Source organism: Brassica napus, chromosome C7 (assembly GCF_020379485.1).
Source record: "Brassica napus cultivar Da-Ae chromosome C7, Da-Ae, whole genome shotgun sequence".
Taxonomy (NCBI): domain Eukaryota; kingdom Viridiplantae; phylum Streptophyta; class Magnoliopsida; order Brassicales; family Brassicaceae; genus Brassica; species Brassica napus.
Genome location: NC_063450.1, coordinates 38,532,752 through 38,557,321, shown reverse-complemented (window position 1 = coordinate 38,557,321; position 24,570 = coordinate 38,532,752). Strand labels below are relative to the sequence as shown.

General features: G+C 33.9%; 3 protein-coding genes and 1 long non-coding RNA gene across 5 annotated transcripts in view; 3 read left to right on the top strand and 1 right to left on the bottom strand.

Moving 5' to 3' along the window:
- The window catches only part of LOC125589724, a 75,000-nt gene that overhangs the window by 4,078 nt on the left and 46,352 nt on the right, over positions 1-24,570 (bottom strand). The gene's annotated exons all lie outside the window — the stretch shown is intronic.
- Positions 203-2,619, top strand: LOC106408521 (cytochrome P450 71B20-like). Its single transcript, XM_048762055.1, has one exon. The coding sequence runs from the start codon at positions 274-276 to the stop codon at positions 760-762; it is 489 nt and encodes a 162-aa protein (XP_048618012.1). The 5' UTR covers positions 203-273; the 3' UTR covers positions 763-2,619.
- On the top strand, positions 4,078-6,062 carry LOC106410055 (cytochrome P450 71B17-like). 2 transcript variants are annotated; one of them, XM_048762053.1, is made up of 2 exons: positions 4,078-5,140; positions 5,245-6,062. In XM_048762053.1, the coding sequence occupies exons 1-2, from the start codon at positions 4,454-4,456 to the stop codon at positions 5,266-5,268; spliced, it is 711 nt and encodes a 236-aa protein (XP_048618010.1). In that variant the 5' UTR covers positions 4,078-4,453; the 3' UTR covers positions 5,269-6,062. The 2 variants fall into 2 exon arrangements, with proteins under 2 accessions (XP_048618010.1, XP_048618011.1); XM_048762054.1 differs by having other exon boundaries at positions 4,098-5,140; positions 5,215-6,062.
- Positions 20,043-20,990, top strand: LOC106370733. The gene is made up of 2 exons (XR_001274360.3): positions 20,043-20,308; positions 20,372-20,990. It is a non-coding gene; the product is annotated as an uncharacterized LOC106370733 (long non-coding RNA).

Below are 24,570 nucleotides of genomic sequence, written 5' to 3'. Positions count from 1 at the left end.
ACGGAAAAGGCTAGTTCGTCGGAATTTCCTCGGAATTTTGTAAAATCCCCCAACGGCTCTCCAACGGCTATAATATTTCCTCGGAATTCATCGGTTTTTTCCGAGGAACACATTTTTCCTCGGAATTTCCTCGGAATATTCCGACGGATTGATATTTCTTCGGAATTCCGTCGGTATATTCCGATGAAATTCCGAGGAAACCCAATTTTGTTTTTCCTCGGAATTTCTTCGGAAATTCCTCGGTATATTCCGAGGATTTCATTTTCCGTCGGAATGTCCGTCAGAATACCGCTGTTTTCTTGTAGTGAGACTACACCATGCAGTTCCTCTTTTACTCCCAAGGGAAACAATGGTTCACATAAAAGCTCTCAAGGCTACAATATTCCCCCTAAGACACAGATCTTGGTCAACGCTGGTGCTATAGGAAGAGACCCCAAACTCTGGACTAACCCGGAAGAGTTTAACCCAGAGAGGTTTATCAATAGCCCTGTGGATTATAGAGGACAATACTTCGAGCTCTTACCATTTGGCTCTGGTAGAAGGATATGCCCTGGTATGCCCATGGGGATGGCTACTGTCGAGTTGGGACTCTTGAACTTGCTTTACTTCTTTGATTGGAGTTTGCCTGATGGGATTACACATGAAGATATTGATACAGAAGAAGCTGGTACTCTTACTTTTCTTTTTTTTGAGCAACCAGCTGGTACTCTTACTATCGTCAAGAAAGTACCTCTTAAGCTTGTTCCAATTCGAGTTATGTGAGAGTTTTTAAAATGTTTTAAATAATTAACATTATGCCGTTGCTGTAATGTTATGTTTGCGTATGCGATTTGTGGCCTTGTCCGTCTGTCTTTTTGAATCGTCGGAACTGTACATATCACTAGATCCTCTAAGAGATACAGTATCGCTTGTACCTGAGTGGACGTATTGGAAATCATTGGCTTTCAATTTTACTCTTTAAACATGTGGAACAAAATATTGTGCAAACGACATGAACGCATTTTGTCATCACGTACTTCTTACTAACCAAACTAAACCTTTCATCTTACAACCACAAAACATTAATACGATTTAAACTATAGGTGCATTAAAACATGTGGAAGCGATTCAAGCGACAAGAACGCATTTTGTCATCATACACTTCTGCCCAACCAAACTAAATCTGTAAAATCTTGACACGATTTTAATTAGGTCCACTAAACCTAGAAAGTTGTGTGAATTTTTTTTGTGTGATGTTTGATGTGTTATATTTTTTTATGTATTTATTCTCTTTACTTTTTATAATTCCTGTTGGGTTTAATGTTTTTACAGTTTTCTAGTGGAGTTATTAAAGGTGTTATGGTTCGTATGGGGTTGAGTCGATTAGATTGAAAAAATTAGAAGGTGGAATGAATAAAAACGTTTTATTACATCTGACCAAGAGCTTACAAGATTGACAAAGAGGTTATGGAGACAAACCGGTGCTCAGGAAGCTAACCGGAAAGTACAAAGCGGTGAGAGATAACGAGAGACTAAAACCCTAGATCTAGCCGTTCAGTCTGTGTGTGTAAAGTGTCGATCCTCCCTCTTGTTGTTGCTTCCTCTCCTTTTATAGGCTCTCCGTCTTCGTATGCCCTAATCCGAGTGCGCTTTTGGGCCTTAGTTCGAGAAGGCCGAGTATATGGGCCTTCAGAGAATTCCTCCGAGCCGAGTACTTTTGGTTGGCTTCGCCGTTGGCTAAAAGCACTCTGGGGCCGAGCCGACGACTCTACTCGCCGAGCCGAATACTTTTGGTCGGCTTCGCCGTTGGCTAAAAGCACTCTGGGGCCGAGCCGACGACTCTACTCGCCGAGCCGAATAGGTCTCTCGCTTAGCGGACTATATCTTGTTATTCGATGGGCCTTGTGGAAGGATGTAATCCATCTCCTACAGTTATGGTACTTTAGTTAATTTGAAAATTTATAAAGACTTAGATCTTTGTAAAATTCACTGATTTCAAAATTTAATATCTGAACTTTAATTACTATTTATAAATTTGTTGTTCTTTTTATCGAAGTTATATATTTTATGTATATTTTTATAAAAAATCTTCAGCAACCTATTAAATTCACGGCAAAATTCGTTTAATAACATGTACCTTTAGTTAAGATATAAAATTATGAAGCAAAAACATTGGATTTCTTAAAAGAATTTTAGAAATATGATCACTCATTTAACATTTACCAAGTGGAAATAGACGAGTGTATCCACGCATTTAGAGCATCTCCAAAAAAAATTTTATTTTCCACTTTAATATAGAATTTATAGTAAAAATGTTCTAATAATATTCTATTTATTTTTTGTTCATCATTTTATTTTTCATTTTTTCACTATAAAATAGAGTACCATTAGAATATAACTCAAATCTATAATAGAATTATTCTATTTCGAAGAAGAAAATAGAGTGATCATTGGAGATGATTTTAGTCATTTCAGTTTTGTTTTATCCGCACTTTCCCAGCTGGATATTCAGTTCCGTTAATGAGCAAAACATTCAATTTATCGAATTTACTTGTCTTGACATATTTTACAAGACAAATCTCTTTGAAAAACATAGAGGATAAATTTCAGAGCAACTTTCAACCAAAGGGACGTGGAATCTAATCAAAGAAAACTCGCGAAAGAAGAATGGTATAATAAAGCTTATTCATTTTTCACTTAGCTAGCAATTCACAATAGATTATCCACATGATACAGAAAAAGAAAGTTGGAACATAGGACAAAATTCAGATTGTGTGATATGCATGCACATTGACGAATTACAACCACACTTGCTCTTCTCTTATCCACTTTCTTATTAAATCAATTTTCTAAAAGTCAGTGAAGGTGGCTACGCATCCGCTTAGACGACAAATCGGCCATAACCAAAATAATATTATTAAAATTTGACTTATGCAACTCAAATCTATTTAAACTGTTTTATATTAGTTAAAACTGGTTTAAATCTATCTAAATTAATCTAAATTCTGCTTGATCAATCTAACTCCAAAGGTTCCATTAGTGGTGATTGAGTTCATGAAAGGATCAAACCGTGCTTGATAGTCAATCTCAGCACTCTGAGGAAGAGACGACAAGAAGCCTAGGAAGGACAAAGAATGAGCCTGGCCAATTAATTTATTAAACCCAAAAAAAATTATATTATTAAAAATTAAAGTATATTTTAGTATTGTTCGGAAACATAGATAGTAATATAAAAAAAAAATTAGAATAGCAGTATAAAAAAAGTATAATGTCTTTTTAGTAATTTCACTTATAGAACTAACATTATTTTCAACAAATTTATTACATTTTTTATTTTTTTTTATTTTCATTCATCTTAACTAATTTATTAATTATATTACACAGTACACCACATCATTAATTATATTACCGTAATAATAATTTTACAGATTTTTGTTTATTAGTTAATCAACATTAACTTTGTACCAATTATAAAATCAAAATGTAAAATAATCGGTTTTTGGAAATGGTTAAAAGTTCGGTTTAGTATATTTTAACATTTTTATTTTTGTTTCAATCGGCGAAAAATTACATAGTCAAACATATAACTCAAAGACATAGTTTATATGAACAAAATAATAGCTTAAATCAAAATAATAAAAATGTATTATATATATTGTCACTTAATTTTTCACGCCATATAACTATTTTACTTAAAAAAAAAATTATATTTCACTTAATTTAGCCAAACACATAAAAAGAAGTTTTTTTATTTGTTTATAGAATCAGTTAGGCATGGACACTCGAGTACCCATTCAGGTATGGATTGTTTCTTTCAGGTGTCAGATTTTTTGGGTTCAAAATTAAGTCTCGCTTTGATATTACAAATTTATGTGTGGATTTCGAATTGGGTCATCTCGGTTTAGATGGTTCGGTTTTAATGTATAAAAACCTGAAAATGTCAAATATATTTGAAACGGGTTCGGAATATTTGTACCAAAAATAACTATGCTATCCGATTCAATCTTGATTTTTTAAATACAATTAATTATATAGCAATACATCTAAAATATATAACATTCATAAAAATAAAATAATTAATATATGCGCGAGCGCGCAGATTCAAGCTAGCGTTTAATTTAAAATGGGCATATGTCAAAAGTCTAGTACGCATATATGCAAATAGTTTGAGCAGATAAAGCTAACTAAAATTAGGAAGTAGAATCCAATAAAATTTTGTTTTCTTCTTGCCGCTTGGAACTATCTAAATACTAAAAGAGAGCAATATCAATTTCATTTTTCTTCTCAAATCTCTTTGCTCTGTCTTTTTCTCGTAACCTTCACTTCGTTGATCTTTGTCGGCAAGAAGATCAAACGCTCTAAATGGAATCTTCCTCCAAGCCCTCCAGAGTTTCCGATCATCGGAAGCCTACACCAAGTTGGAGAGTTGCCTCACAGGTCACTTCAACGTCTAGCCGAAAGAGCGGGACATGTTATGCTTGTCCACTTAGGTTTCATCCCTGTAACTGTAATCTCATCGAAAGAAGCAGCTGAAGAAGTACTCAAAACTCATGACCTAGACTGTTGCAGCAGGCCTAAGCTTGTCGGAACGAAGCTAATCTCTCGGGGTTTTAAAGATATCGGTTTCACGCCGTACAGTGAAGAGTGGAAAGAGCGGCGTAAGTTCTTGGTACGTGAGTTGTTCTGTTTCAAAAAAGTTCAATCTTTTGGATATATCAGAGAGGAAGAGTGTAACTTGCTAGTCCAGAAACTATCTGAATCTGCGGTGGATCAATCTCCAGTAGATTTGAGCAAAACCCTTTTCTGGCTAACCGCGAGTATAGTGTTTAGAGTTGCATTCGGACAGAGCTTCCACGAGGGCCAGCTAATTGATAAAGAAAAGGTCGTCGAGCTTATATTCGAAGCCGAGACAGCTCAAGCTAGTTTAACTTGTTCTGATTTTTTTCCCATCGCGGGACTTGGATGGCTCGTTGACTGGCTTTCAGGACAACACAAGAGGCTCCACGATGTCTTCTTCAAGCTTGATGCTCTATTACAACGCGTGATGGATGATCATATGCATCCAGGAAGATCAAAAGGGGATATCACTGATTTGATGTTGGATGTAATGCATAAACAAGGCAAAGATGATGCCTTGAAGCTCACGTTAGATCATATCAAGGTATTTCTCACGGTAAACTAAGTTTAATAAAAAGAAACGTTTAATATTTATTTTTAAACTGAATCTTGACACAGGAGCTCTTACCATGATATGGGCAATGACAGAACTCGCAAGAAACCCTAAAGTGATGAAGAAACTTCAAGTCCATATCCGTGACCACTTTGGCAACAACAAAGAGAGAATCACTGAAGAAGATATATAGGTAAAGTTCCTTACTTAAACCTCGTGATCAAGGAGACATTCAGATTACACCCTGCAGTTCCTCTTCTGCTTCCAAGGGAAACAATGGCTCACATCAAAGTCCAAGGCTATGATATTCCTCCAAAGAGACGGATCTTGATCAATGCTTGGGCGATAGCACGAGATCCTAAACTCTGGACAAACCCAGAAGAGTTTATCCCCGAGAGGTTTATCGACAGCCATGTGGATTATAGAGGACAACATTTCGAGCTCTTACCGTTTGGCTCTGGTCGAAGAATGTGTCCGGGAATGGCAATGGGGATCGCTACTGTTGAATTGGGACTCTTGAACTTGCTTTACTTCTTTGACTGGAAGTTGCCCTGATGGGATGACGCAGAGAGACATCGATGTGGAAGAAGGAGCTTACTCTTACAATCGTCAAGAAAGTGCCTCTCAAGCTGGTCCCAGTTCGCGTTCACTGAAGAAGTTTTAAATAAAAATGTCTCTAGCTAGTAACTACGAAAATGTATGGTAAGTCTAGGTGTCTGTATGATTATATACTGTATATTGGAAAAATTTAAGATCCTTGCAGTTTTATCTTAAACTGTCAGTAAGATTATGTGATAACTCTGAATAATGGCTCCTTAGAGTCTCATGGTGGCGTCTGTGCGTTGTAGATAAGCTCTATTACTCTCAAACTTATTGTCGACTTCTTTGAACCTTATGAATCTTTGTTATGCCTTTTGATTAAAGTGCGGACAATGTTGATCACCAAGAGAACATTAAGCACATTATCAGAAAGGAATGTGCAAATCATGCCACTCTACTCACCGCTTGAATTTTCGTCTGCTAGTAAGACTGCTGAACTGGGCCATTTAGCTTATTTAAAATTTTCCAAAGCCTACTTGGTCATTAACTAACTAAGCAGCCCGCTAAGTAAAGCCGATGATTAAAACTCGCCATTAAAGTCCTTCCTCTACTCCTCCCACTACTGTGTCCGACTTTAATTTTCCATTCACCAAGCTCTTTCTAAACCCAAATTTTACGGCCTATTGATCTAGAAAATAATGAGCCATTCACGTCTCAGTGCTTCACCCAAATCCTTATTTTTTACTTCCTTACAGCCACAACCTGCAATAATGTTGACATCCCATATCCTGTTTGCTGATTTGAAATTCGGTGTTTCCCTCTGTTGATGGTGACACGTTGTAAAGAAAGGCGGTCTCATGGGGATTGATATGCTCCTGCTTGATGAAAAGGTTCTCTTCTTGTATTCTCTTGCCTATATCTTCAATTTTATTTTGCTGATTCTATTTTTATTCACTCTCTTCATGTCTATACCTCTTCACGGTCTACGCTCCTCCAAGGTTCCATCACTGTGCATCGGCTGAACACTTTCAAACATCTATTCTAGGAGGGAGCTCTTCACGAGATAATAATGCTACAGAAACAAATGTCTGGGTAATGAATGTTTTAGTTTAAGTTAATACAATTGTCTTTGTAACAGTCAATCAAACGTAGCATTTGCTCTTCACGAGGTGTTTTTATAGTGTTTAGTGTGACCATTATAGGGTAAGTAGTCATATGTAGTCAAGGATTAATCTTAATACTAGATGTTATAAACAGTAGAACGAAGGATTTAATGGTCTTGAAAGATTTGCGGGTTGTTTGTGTAGAAGTATTGTTTTTTTTTTTTAATTTAACAAGAGGAAAAGAAAAGTTTTTGGTCGTGGAAGTTCAGAGTTATACTTATACCATAGATTGTGCCGTTCATCATATCTGAGAGCATTAATCTTCAGGAAATAGCATAAAAAATCCTTAATATGACAGTTTCTTACGTTTTAAACCCTGAGAGTATTTCACAAATATTTTAAACCTCTAAAGTGACATTTGTATCAAAACAAACCTTCAATCTGGCTTACTTGTACATCAAGTCAAAATGGTTACCAGTATTGTTCAGAACCGATGACGTGTCGTTTTTTTAAATTATTTTATTAGTAAAATTAATATAAAAATACATAAAATATGAAAATTCATAAAAAAATCAAAATCATAAAAATCACTATAAAATCACAAAAAAATAAAATCACCAAAAAAAATTAAAATTATTTTATTAATAAAATAAATATAAAATACAGAAAATATGAAAATTCATATAAAAAAAATTCAAAACAAATCATAAAAGTCACTAGATTTTTTTTTTTAAATCAAAAAATTCACCAAAAAATAAATAAATATTTTATTAATAAAATAAATATAAAACAAAGAAAATATAACAATATAAAAAAATTATAAAATTTCAAAACAAATCATAAAATTCATAAAAATTTACAAAAATAAAATATTCACAACAAATATTTATATTATTTTATTAATAAAACCAGTATAATATACAGAAAATATAAGCTATCATTAGTATCCATTCTTCCCTTAACAATTTTGAACTTTCCCAAATCCAACCAACACACACATAGAACATAACAGATAAAAAAATCCAAAATAGCAGTCAGTCTCCATTGTGATTACTCTAATTCAGATTAGAAAAAATTATTATCTTCAAACGATTCTTGTGAACCAAATCAAGCAAATAATATAAATATTTTTTTGTGAATTTTTTGATTTTTGTGAATTTTAATGTCTTTTTACGATTTTTTTTTTTGAATTTTTATGATTTTTTTATATTTTCTGTACTTTTATATTTATTGTATAAATAAAATGATTTAAATATTTTGTGAATTTTTGATTTTTATGATTTTTTATGATTTTTTTTTAATTTTTTTATGAACTTCATATTTTCTGTATTTTTTTCTATTTATTTTATTAATAAAATAATTTAATATTTTGGTTAATTTTTATTTTTGTAAATTTTAGTGATTTTTATGATTTGTTATAAATTTTTATGATTTTTTATATTTTCTGTATTTTATATGTATTTTATCAATAAAATAATTTTAAAAATTTTGGAGAATTTTTAGTAATTTTTATGATTTGTTTTGAATTTTTTATGAATTTTTATATTTTTTGTATTTTTATATTTATTTTGCTAATAAAATACTTAAAAGAAAATTGAATAAAGAAAACCGACACATCATCAGTTTTGAACAGTACCGGTAACTTTTTTGATTTGATGTACAAGTAAGCCAAATTAAAGGTTTGTTTTGATACAAGTGTCACTTTGGAGGTTTAAAGTGTTTCTGAAATATCCTCGGGGTTTAAGGTGTAGGGGCTACCACCTTGAAAGATTTTTATGCGATTTTTCCATTAATCTTCTAAATGTCCACAGATATCAATACAACTATATAGATAAATTTCTTTCATTTGTATTGTATAAAATATGGTTTACAGAGCTCAAGTGTAACATTTTATTCTTCGGGTACGGGCAGTAGCGAATCCAAACTGATTTTTAACTAGGTGCACACAGTGCAAATTTACCAATGACAATAAAATTAGGTTGAGGAACACCCTATTTTTTGACTGGGTGCACATGGGTGCACACAGTGCATGTGCACCCTCTCTCTCTTTACTAGCTTCGCCCCTGGGTACGGGAACAACAACCTAGGTGACAATATACATGGTGGCACATGTATCTTCTAAACCACCTCTCATGGAGACGAGTCAAGTGCTGCTGACCAGACCACCGGAAGTGACGCCATCCCCTTGAACCCGACGGGTCCACTGGATGCAACAGCAGCTGTCCAACCAACTGGTGGTAGGAGCACTGCAGAGGAACACCTGCTGCCAGTAATGGAGAGCGCCAGTGGCGAATCTAGCTAGAACAAAATTCAACTGGGTGCATTGTTGTTATAAAACTAAAAAGATGACACAAGGAAGAATCGAACTAAGATTATTATGGGTGCACAGCCCAATTTTTACCATCTCATCCAGCTAAGTTTTAATAATTCTATACATAAAAAATTACATATTAATAAAACTATGGGTGCACTTGCCCCCATTCCTATTAACCTGGCTACGCGCACTCAAGAAGGTACGCAAAGAGTAGTTGTTCAAGTGAAAGGGAACTCAGGACCCTCCTATCTCTCGAAAGCTTCGTTTACTTCTTTTTTTTTAAACATTACATGCTTCTGTCTAATTTTCTGTTTTATATGTTTTCAAATTAGTTAATAAATAAAAGCATATTACTACTTATTCCACCCCACATGTTTATATAAATATTTTCAAGTTCTGGCTATAAAACTATTACAAAATCTTTAGTTGCTGTAGCAAATGAAATTAACTATGGTGAATGTGTTGACTAGATTCGACGATCAATTGAGTTCGAACCAAACTGACATATCGTGAGGCAGTTTCATGCTTAAGTTTAACATTCAGACAGAGAAATTGGTCAACTGGCTTTCATACATTTTCCATGAATCACAGAGTCTGACATAATGAAAGAGATGTTAAGCCTGAGCAGAGGTGCATGGTTGCTGTTAATGACGCCTTCAATGGGCACAACGGTTGCTGTTAATGACGCCTTCAATGGGAACAAACATGGAAGATGGGCAAATCCAAAAATAACAAGTCCATCGTCCTACTTTCAAAGAAAAGCATAAGCACGCAAACATCATCACACAACTCTACAAAAGAAACAACAAGCGACATAGTCATGAGGAAATCAACTCACAAAGAAACATGAACATAAGCCAATAAACTAAAACAAAACCTAATTAAAAACAATTTAACTTAAAAAGGAAAAGACAGAAGAATATCGTAACTGCGAGTTAACAAAACAGTTAATGCTTTGTAGCTGCATGCAAGCAAACTGATTTTGAGAAGTCACGACAACTGGAAAATGATCAGCAAGTAGTAAGACTATATCAGTTTCAGATTCTCTGTTCAATGATTTCCACATATATGTAGAGTTTGGGGTCTATCTTTTTTTTGTCTGGTTATTCTCTGCATCGCTTGGGATTCGAACCCCAGACACCACGGTGCTTCCACAAAAGGATGAACAAATAATTGTGGGGAAAACTTAGATAGGGGTTATCATCTAGGTTATGAACTAGGTCCTAAATTAAATAACCTAGGTCCTTAATCACGTGGGTTCGCAAGGATGAACAAATAACCTAGGTTCTAAGTAAATCTTAGAACCTAGGTTATAGGTGGGTAATCGAACTTGGGCTCTTTGAATATTGTGGGTGCAACATAGGCACATGAGCCACTTCTAACTCATATAAGTCTGCAGTCTATCTACGGATGAGATTATACCATTGTTAATTTTAGCAATGATTTATTGAATCTCAGTGCAAAATAAAATATCACATTCGTTTGATGAGACGTAATAAAAAAGCCATATGTCTTGTAGGTTTAGAAACCCATTTTTAATTAAAATAAAATTTTATTTAGTGAAAAGAAAAGATTGTTTTTAGGAATATATATACGGAGCTTATGTTTTCAACATCATTTGATAATGACATGTAACATGTATTTTTTTTTTTTTTTGAAAACATGTAACATATATATTGTGTGCTTCTAAACTATGTGTTAAGAATACATAGAGATACCAGCTGATTTGATTCTAAACCGTTCATCTTTTTTAATCTTCTTCCAGATCCCTTTTTAAAATGTAAGAGCAACCTTCTTGTAGGGTTCTAGAGAATTTACATGTTAGAAGAAATATTAAATAATTAAGAAAATGGGACAGAGAAAATATTAGAATCTATTAGAATATGTTATGTTTCCTAACCTGATATATACGGGTTATTGTATTTATCTCATTAGGTTTATGATCCTCCTACTTGTATATATACTCCGACGTTATGGTCAGTGAATATTAAATTGATATTATTCAGATCATATAACTTGTCATGGTATCAGATAAGCAATCTAAAATCCTAAATAATTTTCTTCTTCTTCAAGGCTCTCTGCTTTTTTACGTTCTCTGTTTTTTCTTCACAAAAACAGATTATTTCATATCATCTTCACATAAAGCATCTTGGCCTCTTCTATCTCTTCTAAAACTTTGATATGGCACCTGAAGTAGAAGAACCTAAGCGGTAGAGTATCTCTCCGTACAATCTAACCTCCAGAGACAATCCAGGAGATGTGATTTGTCACCCCCTTCTCAATGGGAACAACTACGAGGAATGGGCTATCAACCTGTGAATGGCTATCAGTTCAAGTAAAAAGTTTGGTTTTCTTGATGGTACCATACCAAAGTCGGCTGCTGATTCTGATTATCTTGAGGATTGGACCGCCAACAATCATCTCCTTGTTGGTTGGATTAAGCAAACCATAAATCCCAAGCTTCGTTTACCTATCTCGACTCGATAAGTGGCTAAAGACCTATGGGACATCATCAAAAAAGCGTTTATCCATCAAGAGTGGAGCTCGTCTTGAACAACTCTGTAACTCTATTGCAACATGTAAACATAATGGGTCAACAGTGGATGAGTATTTTGGCAAATTAACTAAGCTATGGATAGTATCGCAGAATGTCTAAACATAAAACGCTGCGAATGTGGAAGATGTACATGCGATCTCAACACATCACATGAAAAAGAGGCTGAGACATTGTGTGTTCATGACTTCTTACCAGGGCTTGATGACTCTGCTCATGGAGTTATTATGTCTCAAATCTGCGCGATCTCACCTTTACATGACCTCGACAGTGTCTATCAAACTGTCCTTCAGAACGAGACAATCCGAGTTGCAATCAATTAGGAAGCTGCTGTTATGAGCTCCGCTTCACATGTGCAACTGTCTCATTACCCTCCAAATACTCCTTCATACTCAAGAATGTATCAAGACAAAGTGGAATCAATGGTTTTAAGCTCGAACTGGGCCAGGAAACCGTAACTGGTCACGTCAGTGCACCATCTTTGGACGTAAGGGAAACGAGGAATCAGCATGCTTCAGGGTGGTAGGATATCCTGATTGGTATGATGATAAGACGCGTAACAAGAATGCTCCAATGGGCCGCGGTCGTGGCAATGCACCTCGCACGAACTCTACTCAAATTGTTAACGCCAATTCGGCGTCTGCTGGTTTCAACTTAGCAATTACTGACAATGAACGTCAAGGTATACGCGGGATTACTGATGAGCAATGGCAGCTCATAAAACGTGTTATCAACAGCACCCAGCCTACTGATCATTTAAGTGGTAAGGATGATGTTTCTTGGATTTTAGATATTGGAGCCACACACCATATAACAGGAAGATTCGATCTTCTTGAAGAGATTAAGGACATTGATCCAATCTCGGTTGTATTACCTGCTGGGTCGAGTGTTCTCTCTACAAAAACATGGCACTATTCGACTTACTTTACATTTATCTCTTATGAATGTTTATTTGACTTCTGGTTTTCATACAAACCTGATTCCTTTGGTCAGTTCGTCACCGATAACCCTCTGGTCGGTCAAGTAACGGATAAACTTTTGATTTTTCAGGACCGCACTTCGAGGATGCTGATTGGAGTGGGTTAACGAGAGAGAGAGACTCTGTACTGGTTTCGGGGAATTGAAGTTCCAATGGCTCTACATACAAAATTGTGGCGATGATCTTACTTTGTGGCATAGTCGCATGTACCATCCATCTCTGCGTGTTACCAGCCTGGTCCCGGGTTTACATAGCTTATCTAGTGATAGTGATATCTTATTTCAGAATTGTGATGTGTGTTTACGAGCGAAACAGACTCGACAGATTTTTTCAGAAAGTTCTAATAAAGTGAATGCAATTTTTGATTTGATTCATTGTGACTTATGAGGGCCTTATCGTACTACTGTATTCTGTGGATCTCATTATTTTTTTACTATTGTTGACGATTATTCACGTGCAGTTTGGTTATATCTCCTACCAGATAAAGCAAAAAATCTCAGCATTTGCATGAATTCTTCTCCATGATCGAACGTCAATTTTCCATAAACGTTAAGACAATACGAAGTGATAATGAGTTACTTTCAAGAACATGGGATCATACATGAAACGTCATGTGTCCATACGCCTCAGCAGAATGGTCATACTGAACGCAAGCACATACATATCCTTAACATAGCAAGAGCATTGCAATTTCAAGCTCATCTCCCTATTAAATACTAGGGTGAGTGTATTCTTGCAGATGGTCATCTCATAAATAAAACTCCTTCTTCTCTACTGGATAATAAAACTATGTTTGAAATATTGTACGGAACGACTCCTTCGTACAAACACTTGCGCATTTTTGGATGTCTAGCGTTTGCGCACAACCTTGATCACAAAGGTGATAAGTTCAGTTCTCGCAGTCATCGATGTGTGTTCTTAGACTACCCATACGGAAAGAAGGGTTGGAAATTATACGACTTAGAACGCAAGGTAGTATTTACGTCAAGAGATGTGGTCTTTCAGGAGAAAATATTCCCATTTCAGACGAGTACTACGTATCCTCTGATCTCGTCTCTTGTTCTGCCTCATGTAGACAATGATGCTGGTTCCGAGGTGGAGTTTGAGCATCCTGCGCCTGCTCCAGCCATACCTATTACTACTGGAAATACATAAAATGTACAAGTTTCAGAAAAATACTTGGCAGAGGTCATCGAGTTAAGAAACCTTCAACTCTCTAAAAGCTTATGTTGCTAATACAGTACACATCTCTTCTCCCTCTCTCGTTTCACCCTCGTCATCTCCACAGAATCTCTCAGGTCCAGTTTATCCTATCTTTGATTACTTATCATGAGCTAATATTTCGGGAAAACACCAAAATTTTCTGATGGCTTTAATAGCTCAAGCTGAACCGAGACATTCAATGATGCTAGAAAGATAAGGTCTGGCGCGATGCACCAGGAATTGAAATTTGAACTTTAGAAGATCAGCACACTTGGGATCTTGAGTTCTTACCACCGAGAAAGAAAGCTTTGGGTAGTAAATGGGTGTTTACGATAAAATTTTGAGCTGATGGAACACTTGAAAGATATAAAGCCAGACTGGTGGTCTTAGGGAATCATAAACAGAAGGATTGGATTATACTGAAACCTTCTCACCGGTAGCTAAAATGACTACGGTTCGATTGTTCTTGGATTTTGCAGCTAAAATGAATCATGAAGTGCATCAGATGGATGTACATAATGCTTTCCTCCATGGCGATTAGGATGAGGAAGTATATATGAAGTTACCTCAAGTTTTTGGCTCTCCTAATGAAGCAAGAGTATGTCATTTATGAAAATCACTTTATGGGCTCAAACAATCGCCTTGATGTTGGTTTTCTAAACTCGCTGACGCTCTACGTACATATGGATTTTCTCAGACGAAGTCAGACTATTCTCTGTTTGTTTACTCGAAGAAAGGAGCATCGTTATGGGTTCTGGTGTATGTGGATGACTTAATCATATCTGGAAACTCTCCATCGAAAATCCAAGAGTTCAAAGACTACTTGTCAACTTGTTTTCACATGAAGGATCTAGGGGTTCTAAAAACTTCTTGGACTAGAAGTCTCCAGGAGTCCCAAAGGTATATATCTGTGTCAACGGAAGTGTGCCATTGATATTGTTTCAGAGGTGGGTCTCCTCGGGTGTAATCCGGTTGGATCACCCATTAATCAGAACCATCGGTTGAGTCTTGCTTTTGGTCCTCTACTTGCGGATCCAGAGAGTTACCAACGTCTGGTAGAACGTCTCATCTATCTTGCTGCAACAAGACCTGATCTTACTTATGCAATACATATCTTGTCCCAGTTTATGCATTGTCCTCTTCAAGAACACTGGCTTGCAGCTTTAAAAGTTGTTCGATATCTAAAAGGAACCATGGCTCAAGGTATACTCTTGAAACTGAACCATCTCTTCATTTTACTGGGTGTGACTCGGATTGGGCTGCGTGTCCCCTGACAAGGCGATCACTTACTGGATGGATCATACAACTTGGCTCTTCTCCTATCTCATGGCAAACTAGGAAGCAAGACACTGTCTCATGTTCATCAGCGGAGGTTGAATATCGAGCTATGCATGAGGTTAGACGCGAACTGAAGTGGGTAAGAGCGTTACTACTCGAGATATGATTTGATCATAAATGGCTGATGACGATACAAAGTGATAGCAAGCCTGCAATTCATATCAGTTTGAATCATGTTTTTCATGAGCGTACGAAACATATTGAAGTTGATTGTCACTCAGTTCGTGATGAGAATCCTAAAGGAGTGATCAAGCCATACCATGTGTCTACAAAGGATCAAATGGCTGACATTTTAACGAAGGCATTAGGAAGAAAGGAATTTGAGAATTTCATATTCAAGTTGGGCATTTTAAATTTTCATGCTCCAACTTAAGGGGGGCATTGGAATATGTTATGTTTCCTAAACCGATATATACGGGTTATTGTATTTCCTTATCTCATTACATTTAGGATTCTCCTACTTGTATATATACTTGACCTTAGGGGTGTCAAAATGAGTTATAACTCATGAGATAGCTTATCTCAGCTCAATTTTTCAAGAGCACGAGTTCTATTTTTTAGGCTCATTTAATAAATGAGTTTAATGAGCGATTTAAATTAGATCACAAGTTATATGAACAATCTTTAGTGAACATGTTATTTTTATACTTAAAATTATATGTATATATTGGAAGCTTCTATTTTTCTTATGTAAAAAAAAGATAATTTATATATTAATCATATTTATCTTCTAAAATTAAAATTTAATAAAACAAAAAAAAATTAGATATATATAGAAAATGTAAAAGAAATTTTTATATGCTCATTATCTCATAATATCTTTAAATTTATATGTAAAACAAAATATTCTTAAGAGATAATTTAGGAATTTAATTTATTTTTAAAAAAATTTAAATTTTATAAAACATAGATAAATAATATAGAAATCATACTTTTAATATTATAAAACTTAATAAACCTCAGTTTAATATTTATTTTATGATAATTATTTTTTTTATTAGATTGTGAGTTAACTCGTTTAACTCATGATCTAGATGATCTAAGTTCGAGTTTACATGAGATGAGTTAGCTCATGAAAGATCTGAGCTCACTATGAACTGAGCTGAAGCTAGCTCATTTTGACATCCCTACTCGACCTTATGGTAGCTAGGTAGCTCATTTTGACATCCCTACTCGACCTTATGGTCCGTGAATATTAAGCTGATATTATTCAGATCATAACTTGTCAGAAAACGAAGTGCTGCTTGGAGGAGAACTCCAACAAAAAAGATGGAGATACTATCTTCGTATATGATTAGTTCCCTTTATTTTTTATTTAAAATTTAATCATTAATTAGATTATATTAAAATTATTAATAGTAAATCAGTTATATATCCAATTTTTAGTAGTAAGAAAACGATTATTGGGGGTTCTTAGGGTGGGGTTCTTAGCGGAATATAAGAATTCCGCCTAAGAACCGTCCAATAATCACGCTCTAGAGCATCATTATTCCAAGTTTTTATTGAGTCTCTTAGCATGGTTAAGATTAAAAAGAAAAAGAAAAATAGCTATTAAAACAAGAGACTGTTATTATTTTTCTTGAATAGGAGACGTTTTTTTTTTTTTTTTTAAATAATAAATATATATTATAATTTTCATCCCAGAAGATCATCGAACAACAGCATTTTCCGATTCACCGGAGAAACATGAACTACAAGTGACTTGACTAAGCAAAATACACAAATTACATAACAAAGAGAAATTTAGGTCGAGGAAAATAAGATTGAGAGAGCATGCTCCCTCCTCCTTTGACACCACAGCCACCAAATCCAGATTCCTACTTCTCATGACGGGGGTGTCAAGCCCGCCAGACGTTTCTTAATTTGGTGCAGCCACCAAAACCAAAACGTTGAAGTCGCCGATACGATTTTCATGGCTACTACACGACTCAGATGCCTCCACGCGTCGACGTCCTCCTCCGCCGTTTCCACCGGATTCCGTTCGCCGGCGATACACCAGCTCTCTTTCAGTCGCGCACATTTGCTTTCCTTCCGATCGGCGACTGTGAACATGTGCGTGAGACGGTCCCGCTTCCCAGTTACTCGGAGAACCGCTTCTCCGACGAGATGTTACGCTCTCACCATCCTAGACTACCTCGAACAGAGAGGGATCCCCGTAAACGCGACGACTTTCTCCGCGCTTTTAGCCGCCTGTGTTCGCCGGAAGTCGCTCGTTCACGGCAAGCAGGTCCACGTTCACATACGGATTAACGGGTTAGAGAAAAGCTAGTTCCTTGGGACGAAGCTTGTTCATATGTACACTGCTTGCGGTTCGATTGAGGATGCGCAGAAGGTGTTCGACGAAAGTTCTAGCTCGAATGTTTATTCATGGAACGCGTTGCTTAGAGGGACGGTGATATCCGGGAAGAGGAGGTATGGGAATGTTCTCTCTACGTTTACTGAGATAAGAGAGCAAGGGGTTGATTTGAATGTTTATAGTTTGTCTAACGTGTTTAAGAGCTTTGCTGGCGCGTCTGCTTTGAGGCAAGGGTTGAAGACGCATGCTCTTGCGGTTAAGAACGGTTTGTTTAGTAGTGAGTTTCTCAAGACTTCGGTTGTTGATATGTATTTTAAATGTGGTAAAGTAGGGCTTGCGCGTAGAGTGTTTGATGAGATTAAAGAGAAGGATATAGTTTCTTGGGGGGCGATGATTGCTGGATTGGCTCACAACAAAAGGCAGTGGGAAGCATTGGGGTTGTTTAGGATGATGATAAGTCAAGAAGGGATTTATCCAAACTCTGTTATAATTACAATGTTTATGGTTTCTGGTGCACTATTTTTCCTTGATTTTGTTAATTTCTGATAGTCTCTGCTGAAAAGCATCATGGCTATGGTCCTAGTGGCAGCCAGCTTGAACATATCTTTTTTAAAGATATTCCTCACAACGCTTCTCTGTGTGACTTGGTTGCTATTGTCTAGCAGGTTGGTCGGATGACACTTGGAGGATTGCTAGCTTTGGGCTACAATGTTGTAGTGAGTTATAAGCTAGCTTCAACTGCTGATATGAAGTTGTAGCTTCTTATGTTTGTTTCTGAGTTTTAGATAGATTAAAATGGAAGTTAGTGTAAATAAAACTGTGCCCTTTAGAAGTTTTTTTCATACTGAGAGGCTGTCTCATAGGAAAGCTACAATTATTGGTTATATCTCTCTGTGTTTGTGGTTTTAGGTTTGGTTCTGTCTCTTCATATTGAGAGGTTGTCCCATATATAGGAAACGTTACAATGATCCATTGTATGTGTCTCTGTATTTGTGGTTACTCTCTCCCATTTCTAAGTTTAGTATTGTTGTTGTGTTGTTCTATATATATATATGTGTTTATTTAGCTTGGTCATTTTATAGACAAAGTCATTCACTCATCAAACAAGTTTTTTCTTCTCTCATTCTCACAATCATGCACAAGTTCTATTTAATCACAAAACAATTTTCATTCTTCTCACAAAGTCATCAAACAAATTCTTTGTTTTTATTTTTTATATTTTTATTTTAAAATCAATGTTTAAAATGTTATCTCGTAATATGTTTTAAGAAAAAGTTTAAGTTTAATAATAAAATCAAAAAAATTTGGTGTTTAATTAAATTTCTTTTTTTAAGAACTCTTAAATAAGAGACTTGCAATGGAGCACGTAAATTTTCTGGTCTCTTAGTTTAGTCTTTTAATTCATTTTTACAATTAAAAAGTATTAAAAAAAAATAAGAGATCCTAAAAAGGGTCTCTAGGATAATGATGCTCTAAGGAACTACAGGTATTATAGTGGCTCTCTTACATAAAGGATGTGACTGAATGTCACTTCTGGAGTAAAAATGTAGATGAAAAATGTTTTACTCTTGGTTATTCTACAAAACTACCAATCAAGTGAAAATATTTTTTTTTTTTTCAAGTGAAAATATTTATTCATGCTTTTCTTCTAATTACTATTTAAATAGAGTAAAACATAGATACATATTTACTCTCTCCTATCTAAGAGTAAACATATTTACTCTATTTACTTTTCCTCCATTTTCCACCTATTTGTATTTCTCTCATCTAACCTATACTAAAAGGGCAATAATAAGCCCTTTTAAGCTGTCCAGCTCGGACTATAAAATCAGCCAATGGTGGAGCAGCATTCTTCCACGTCATTTAATAGTTTTTTGTTTGGGCTTCTGTTGTTTTTGACCTGTCTGATCTGTGGGCTATATAGTCCAATCTGCAATTGATGGCCGACGAAACCTAATTTCGTTCTTCACTTTTCGACTTCCATCTCTTACCTCTTCAATTTCTCTTCTCTCCAAATCCGTTTCGAGGAGTAATTTCACCGTTGACGTTCCCACTTTTTTCTCTGCCTTCTTCGTCGGTTGGCTCTCATTCTATATAAGCAGATGATTAGCGGGGGATTGAGTAAGGAGGATTAGGATGCTCTGGTCGCCGGAAGTTGCAGGGATATCCGTAAAATCCATTAGATTCGTCTTTCGGCCATCATAGAAGAAAGGTTCTTTTTTTTCTTACGATCGTTCTCGAATATGATATTAAGTAGTTAGGATTATAAATGTATCCATTCTTTGCTTATCCAGCGGAATCCCCACCTTCGGCAGCGTCGTATATTATTGAATAAACTTCAAAAACTGTTGTTTTTAGGATAAATATGCTATGTTCTCATCTGAAATCAACACCATGTTTCTTTTCTTAATGATTTGATGCATTCATGCACATGCTGTAGGTTATTGGTGCTGTGATTCTACGAAGATCTGAGAGAACGAGAATCAAGATTGTTCCAAAGACCAACCATAGGAATCAGGGGATTAAAAAAATTCCCCGCACGAAGTCTTTCTCTAACAAGGTTTTCTTTCTACATATTTTTCTTATTTAATCACAAATCAAGGTGTGGATTCCTATTAATTTTGTTTGTATAGTATTTTAAGAAAAATATATATCCTATGTCGTTAGTCTTCACTTTTGCTGTTTTTCCAGAGCTTAAAAGATATATGCACATATAGCTCGGTTCTGTTCCTGAGTAACCCAACTATCGTAGAATGTGTTTACACTACGGGAACTGAGATAGCGAACAGGGCTAAAGTAAATTGTATCCAGAACAATTGGGCAGTAAACGTTGTAAGTATGCTTTGGTTTTTACTCTTTTATTCAATTGATTGTTTTAAAGTTGGAATGTATCAGCAGGTGGATGATGATCAATGATCAAACATATCAGAGAGTACAAAAGGTATGCTATAATGATGCTGACAGTTTTTTTTTAATTCGAACTACTGAGATTTTGTTTGCCTCTTGGCCCTTGATCTTAAAATTTAACCAATATTTGAGAATAGGGATTAGGTACCAGGCCATTTCTACTGCTCAGCGAGAAGAAATTTATTGCCCTTCACCAGGTTACTTAGAACCAAAATGGTTTCTGGAATTGAAGGGGTTTTCTTCTCACCTTTTTCTTTAGGAAACATTCATCGTACTACTGTGATTATAGATTATAAGCTTTTTCAATGTCAGAGCTTCGCCTAAGTTTATGCTTCTTTCAATAGTGTTCTTTAAACAGCTTATGAGCCAACATCTGTATATGTGTGTATGTGCTTGTGATCAGCATGTTGCTATGATTGTACACTTTTTCTACCTCTTGAATCAACCAACGGAGAAACAAGTATAACCAAGTCCTGCTCTTAGTATATTAGAGTTTTGGCTTATTGTTTGGAGATTTGAGAGTCTCTTTTTTCTACGTGTATTAATCTATATTCTGCAGTATTTTACTGTCTTTGCTTTCACTAATGTATATATTAAATTAGTTATATATGCAGAAGAAACAACAGAGATTTTTTTTGACTAATGAAACAACAGAGTATTGTAGAGGCAAAAAAAACTACCATAAGACCACAACCAAAGGAATCATCTCAGCAGAGCGAGTGAAAAGCCACCAACAAAGAACACAATTCAGATTTCATGAAAAATATTTTATGAAGCCGAAGTGAACCAACCGTGGAAGAAGAACAAGAAAAAAGACTTGCTACTAACCGCACTAGACGGGAATTGCGTCTACATTGGATGAATCTTCACATCTCAACACAATGCCTTCAAGACTTGCAGGGAACGTGCACTATCATCAACACGCTTTCGTTTCTCTGTACCACTCCAATGACACTCACTGTGCTTCCTTCTTTGATATACCTGCAAAGTAAAACAAGTATCAGAGAGAGACCCAATAGATTTTGAGCAACTTTTTTAAGGTTCTTGAATCGTTTTCATACCCTTCTTTCAGCCGCATCACTCTTTCATCATTAGATAGATTCTTCCATTAATATCTTTTTAAGGTTCTTTGAATCGTTTTTTAAGAATTTTTAAGCAGTCAAGAAACAATAGCATGCTGTCTTGTGCATAGAATGATGACCAAATTTCCCATTTTTAAGTAGTCACTTCCCTCCAGTCAAAAAAACAAATCCCAAGTTTCTTAGAAAGCAGCACATTATTTTCTATTAGCAAAACACCACGAATTCCGTCAATAAATATTAGCATCTTGCTTTTTTCATAAGATATTAAGATGAATAATTCATAAGTCACAAGTTATACCTACTAATAAATAATTAAAATTTATAAAACTTAAAAATCTGCAAAATTTATTATAGATGACACGCTACTATTTTACACAAATGTATCATTTATTATAGATTTTAAATAACTATAAATTCATAGCAATTCAACAAATTCAATTAATTTTCTTAAAAATTATAATTCATAATTTTCAACTAATATTTCTTTATATTAATTAATGTAAAATGACACCGTAATGTTTTACATAAATGTATCATTTTATCATAGATTTTAAATAACTATAAATTAATATCTCTATTAATTTTCCTGAAAAAGAAAAATTAGAAAAATAATATTTAGTAGAGAATAACATATAATACTTAGTAGAGATATCTGCACAACATAAAAACCTCATGGAAACCATTCTATTTTCTCAACTTTTATGGATTTTCAGAAAATACACAATAAGCAATTAAATGTTTACCTTTTATCAATGTATTTGCAAAAATATTTATCAGATCCAACACTTTTGAAGTTGAAATATTTTTCATGCATACTTCTAGAAAGATTAGTTTTATTGATAAAACTAAAAAAAAAAACATTAGCCACTAATTAAGTAATACAAATCTGAAAGAAAGAGGGAATGAATAAGTTAAGAAATCAAAATTTAAAATGATTTGAGTTTAAACCTGATTTTTTATACTGTAATAATATTTTGAGTAATGTAACATGTGTGTGTTTTATTATTATTTTTCATTTTACATTATAATCATTTAAACTTCATTATAATAATTTATATTTTTTGCTGTTTCCAATATATATAAAGTAACTATTCTAATATGAATAAATTAATATTTTCAAACAGCTAACAATTTATAAAAATAAATCCGGGCGTAGCCCGGAAAAGTCTCTAGTTACTCTAAAAATAACCGATCACCTCGGTAATTTACTCCACTTGTTTAGTAGAGAAACAAAAGAAAAAGGAAGAGGCTACGGTCGAAAAATGGTATGTCCACATATTGGATTTCACTAACCGATTCCCTACCGTTTTCAGCTCCCAATTTTTCGGGTATGAACTTTCTCCAAAAGTAATCCAAATTTCATGAAAGAAATTATTATAATATAGTTATGGTGGACCGCATATTTAAACGTTCAGTTTATGAAGACAAATTTAACATCTATATATTATATATTAAAACAGAAGTCACAACCTTGATTCATGTGTGATATTTCTAAAAATAGACCTAATGAACATATTCGTAGAAAGTCATGTTACATTTAATCTCTAATTTTATAATTTAAATTTGGGTCTACCAGAAATTTTTATTGAGTTATCAATACTTGGATTTAAACAATAGATGATTCATTGGATTTATAGATAGTATAAATTAAATAGATATAATTTAGTGTTGTAATACGATACCTCCATGTGTTAATTATTTAAATATTTGTCGATGTTAACTTTTAAAATTATAAAGATTTTTTTTTAAATAACAAAAATCATATTATCTAACAATGATTAATCTTTACTACCTTAAACCAATGAAAACAAATTTTAAACTATATAGTTTATTTTAAAAATTAAACAAAAACTAAATGTTATTTTATTTACTCGATAATATGAAACGAAAAGTTTAATTTTTAAAAAACTTTCTAAATTTGTGAAATGTAACAGTATTTTTGAATATGACAATAAAACAATATTTTACTAATCTTTATATATATATATATATAGTTACGATTTTAATAATGAAATAATAATCCGAAAATATATATATAGAAGAAGATACAAATACATGTGAAAGTTTGAAACAATCTATTCAATGAAAAAATATACCTTAAAATTTATTATGTTTTAAAAATTGATAGACACATATATATTATAATATATACCAATTTAGAATTGAAAAAAATGTTTATATAAAAATAAATGAAAACAAAATCTGCGCGGTTGCGCGGATCGAGATCTAGTCTTATATATTAAAACAGAAGTCACAACTTTGATTCATGCGTGATTTTTTTAAAAAATGGACCTAATGGACATATTCCTTAAAGGTCATGTTACATTTAATCTCTATTCTTATCATTTAAATTTTGGACCTAATAGAAATTTTTATTGGGCTATCAATAATTGAATTTAATGAATAGAAGATCCATTTGATTTATAGATAGTATAAATTAAATAGATATAATTTAATGTTGTAATACTATACCTCCATATATTAAATATTTAAATATTTGTTGATGTTAACCTTTAAAATTATAAAGAATTTAAAAAAAAAAAAATCATATTATCTAATAATGATTAATTTGTATTACATTAAACCAATGAAAACAAATTTTAAACTATATAGTTTATTTTAAAAATTAAACAAAAATTAAATGTTTAATTATTTACTTGATAATATAAATCTATGAAGCGAAAAGTTAAATTTTTTAAAAACTTTCTAAATTTGTAAAATGTTACAATATCTTTGAGTATTACAATAAAACAATATTTTACTAATCTTTATATATATAGTTACGATTTTAATAATGAAATAATAATCCGCAAAAATATATATAGAAGAAGATTCAAATACATGTGAAAGTTTGAAACAATCTATTCAATGAAAAAAACCCGTAAACTTATTATGTTTTAAAAATTGATAGACACATATATTATAATATATATCAATTTAGAATTGAAAGCAAAATATTTATATAAAAATAAATGAAAACAAAAATATGCGCGGTTGTGCGGGTCAAGATCTAGTATTCTATTAAAATAGAAGTCATGAATTATTTCATGTGTGACTTTTTTATTTGCACTATCCTTTATAAATTTTATTAAATGTAGTTTATTA

Coding starts and splice junctions, on each gene's coding strand:
- LOC106408521 (XM_048762055.1), top strand. CDS start 274: ATGTCCGTCAGAATACCGCTGTTTTCTTGTAGTGAGACTACACCATGC.
- LOC106410055 (XM_048762053.1), top strand. CDS start 4,454: ATGCTTGTCCACTTAGGTTTCATCCCTGTAACTGTAATCTCATCGAAA. Junction 5,141..5,244: donor TCACGTTAGATCATATCAAG/GTATTTCTCACG, acceptor GGGCAATGACAG/AACTCGCAAGAAACCCTAAA.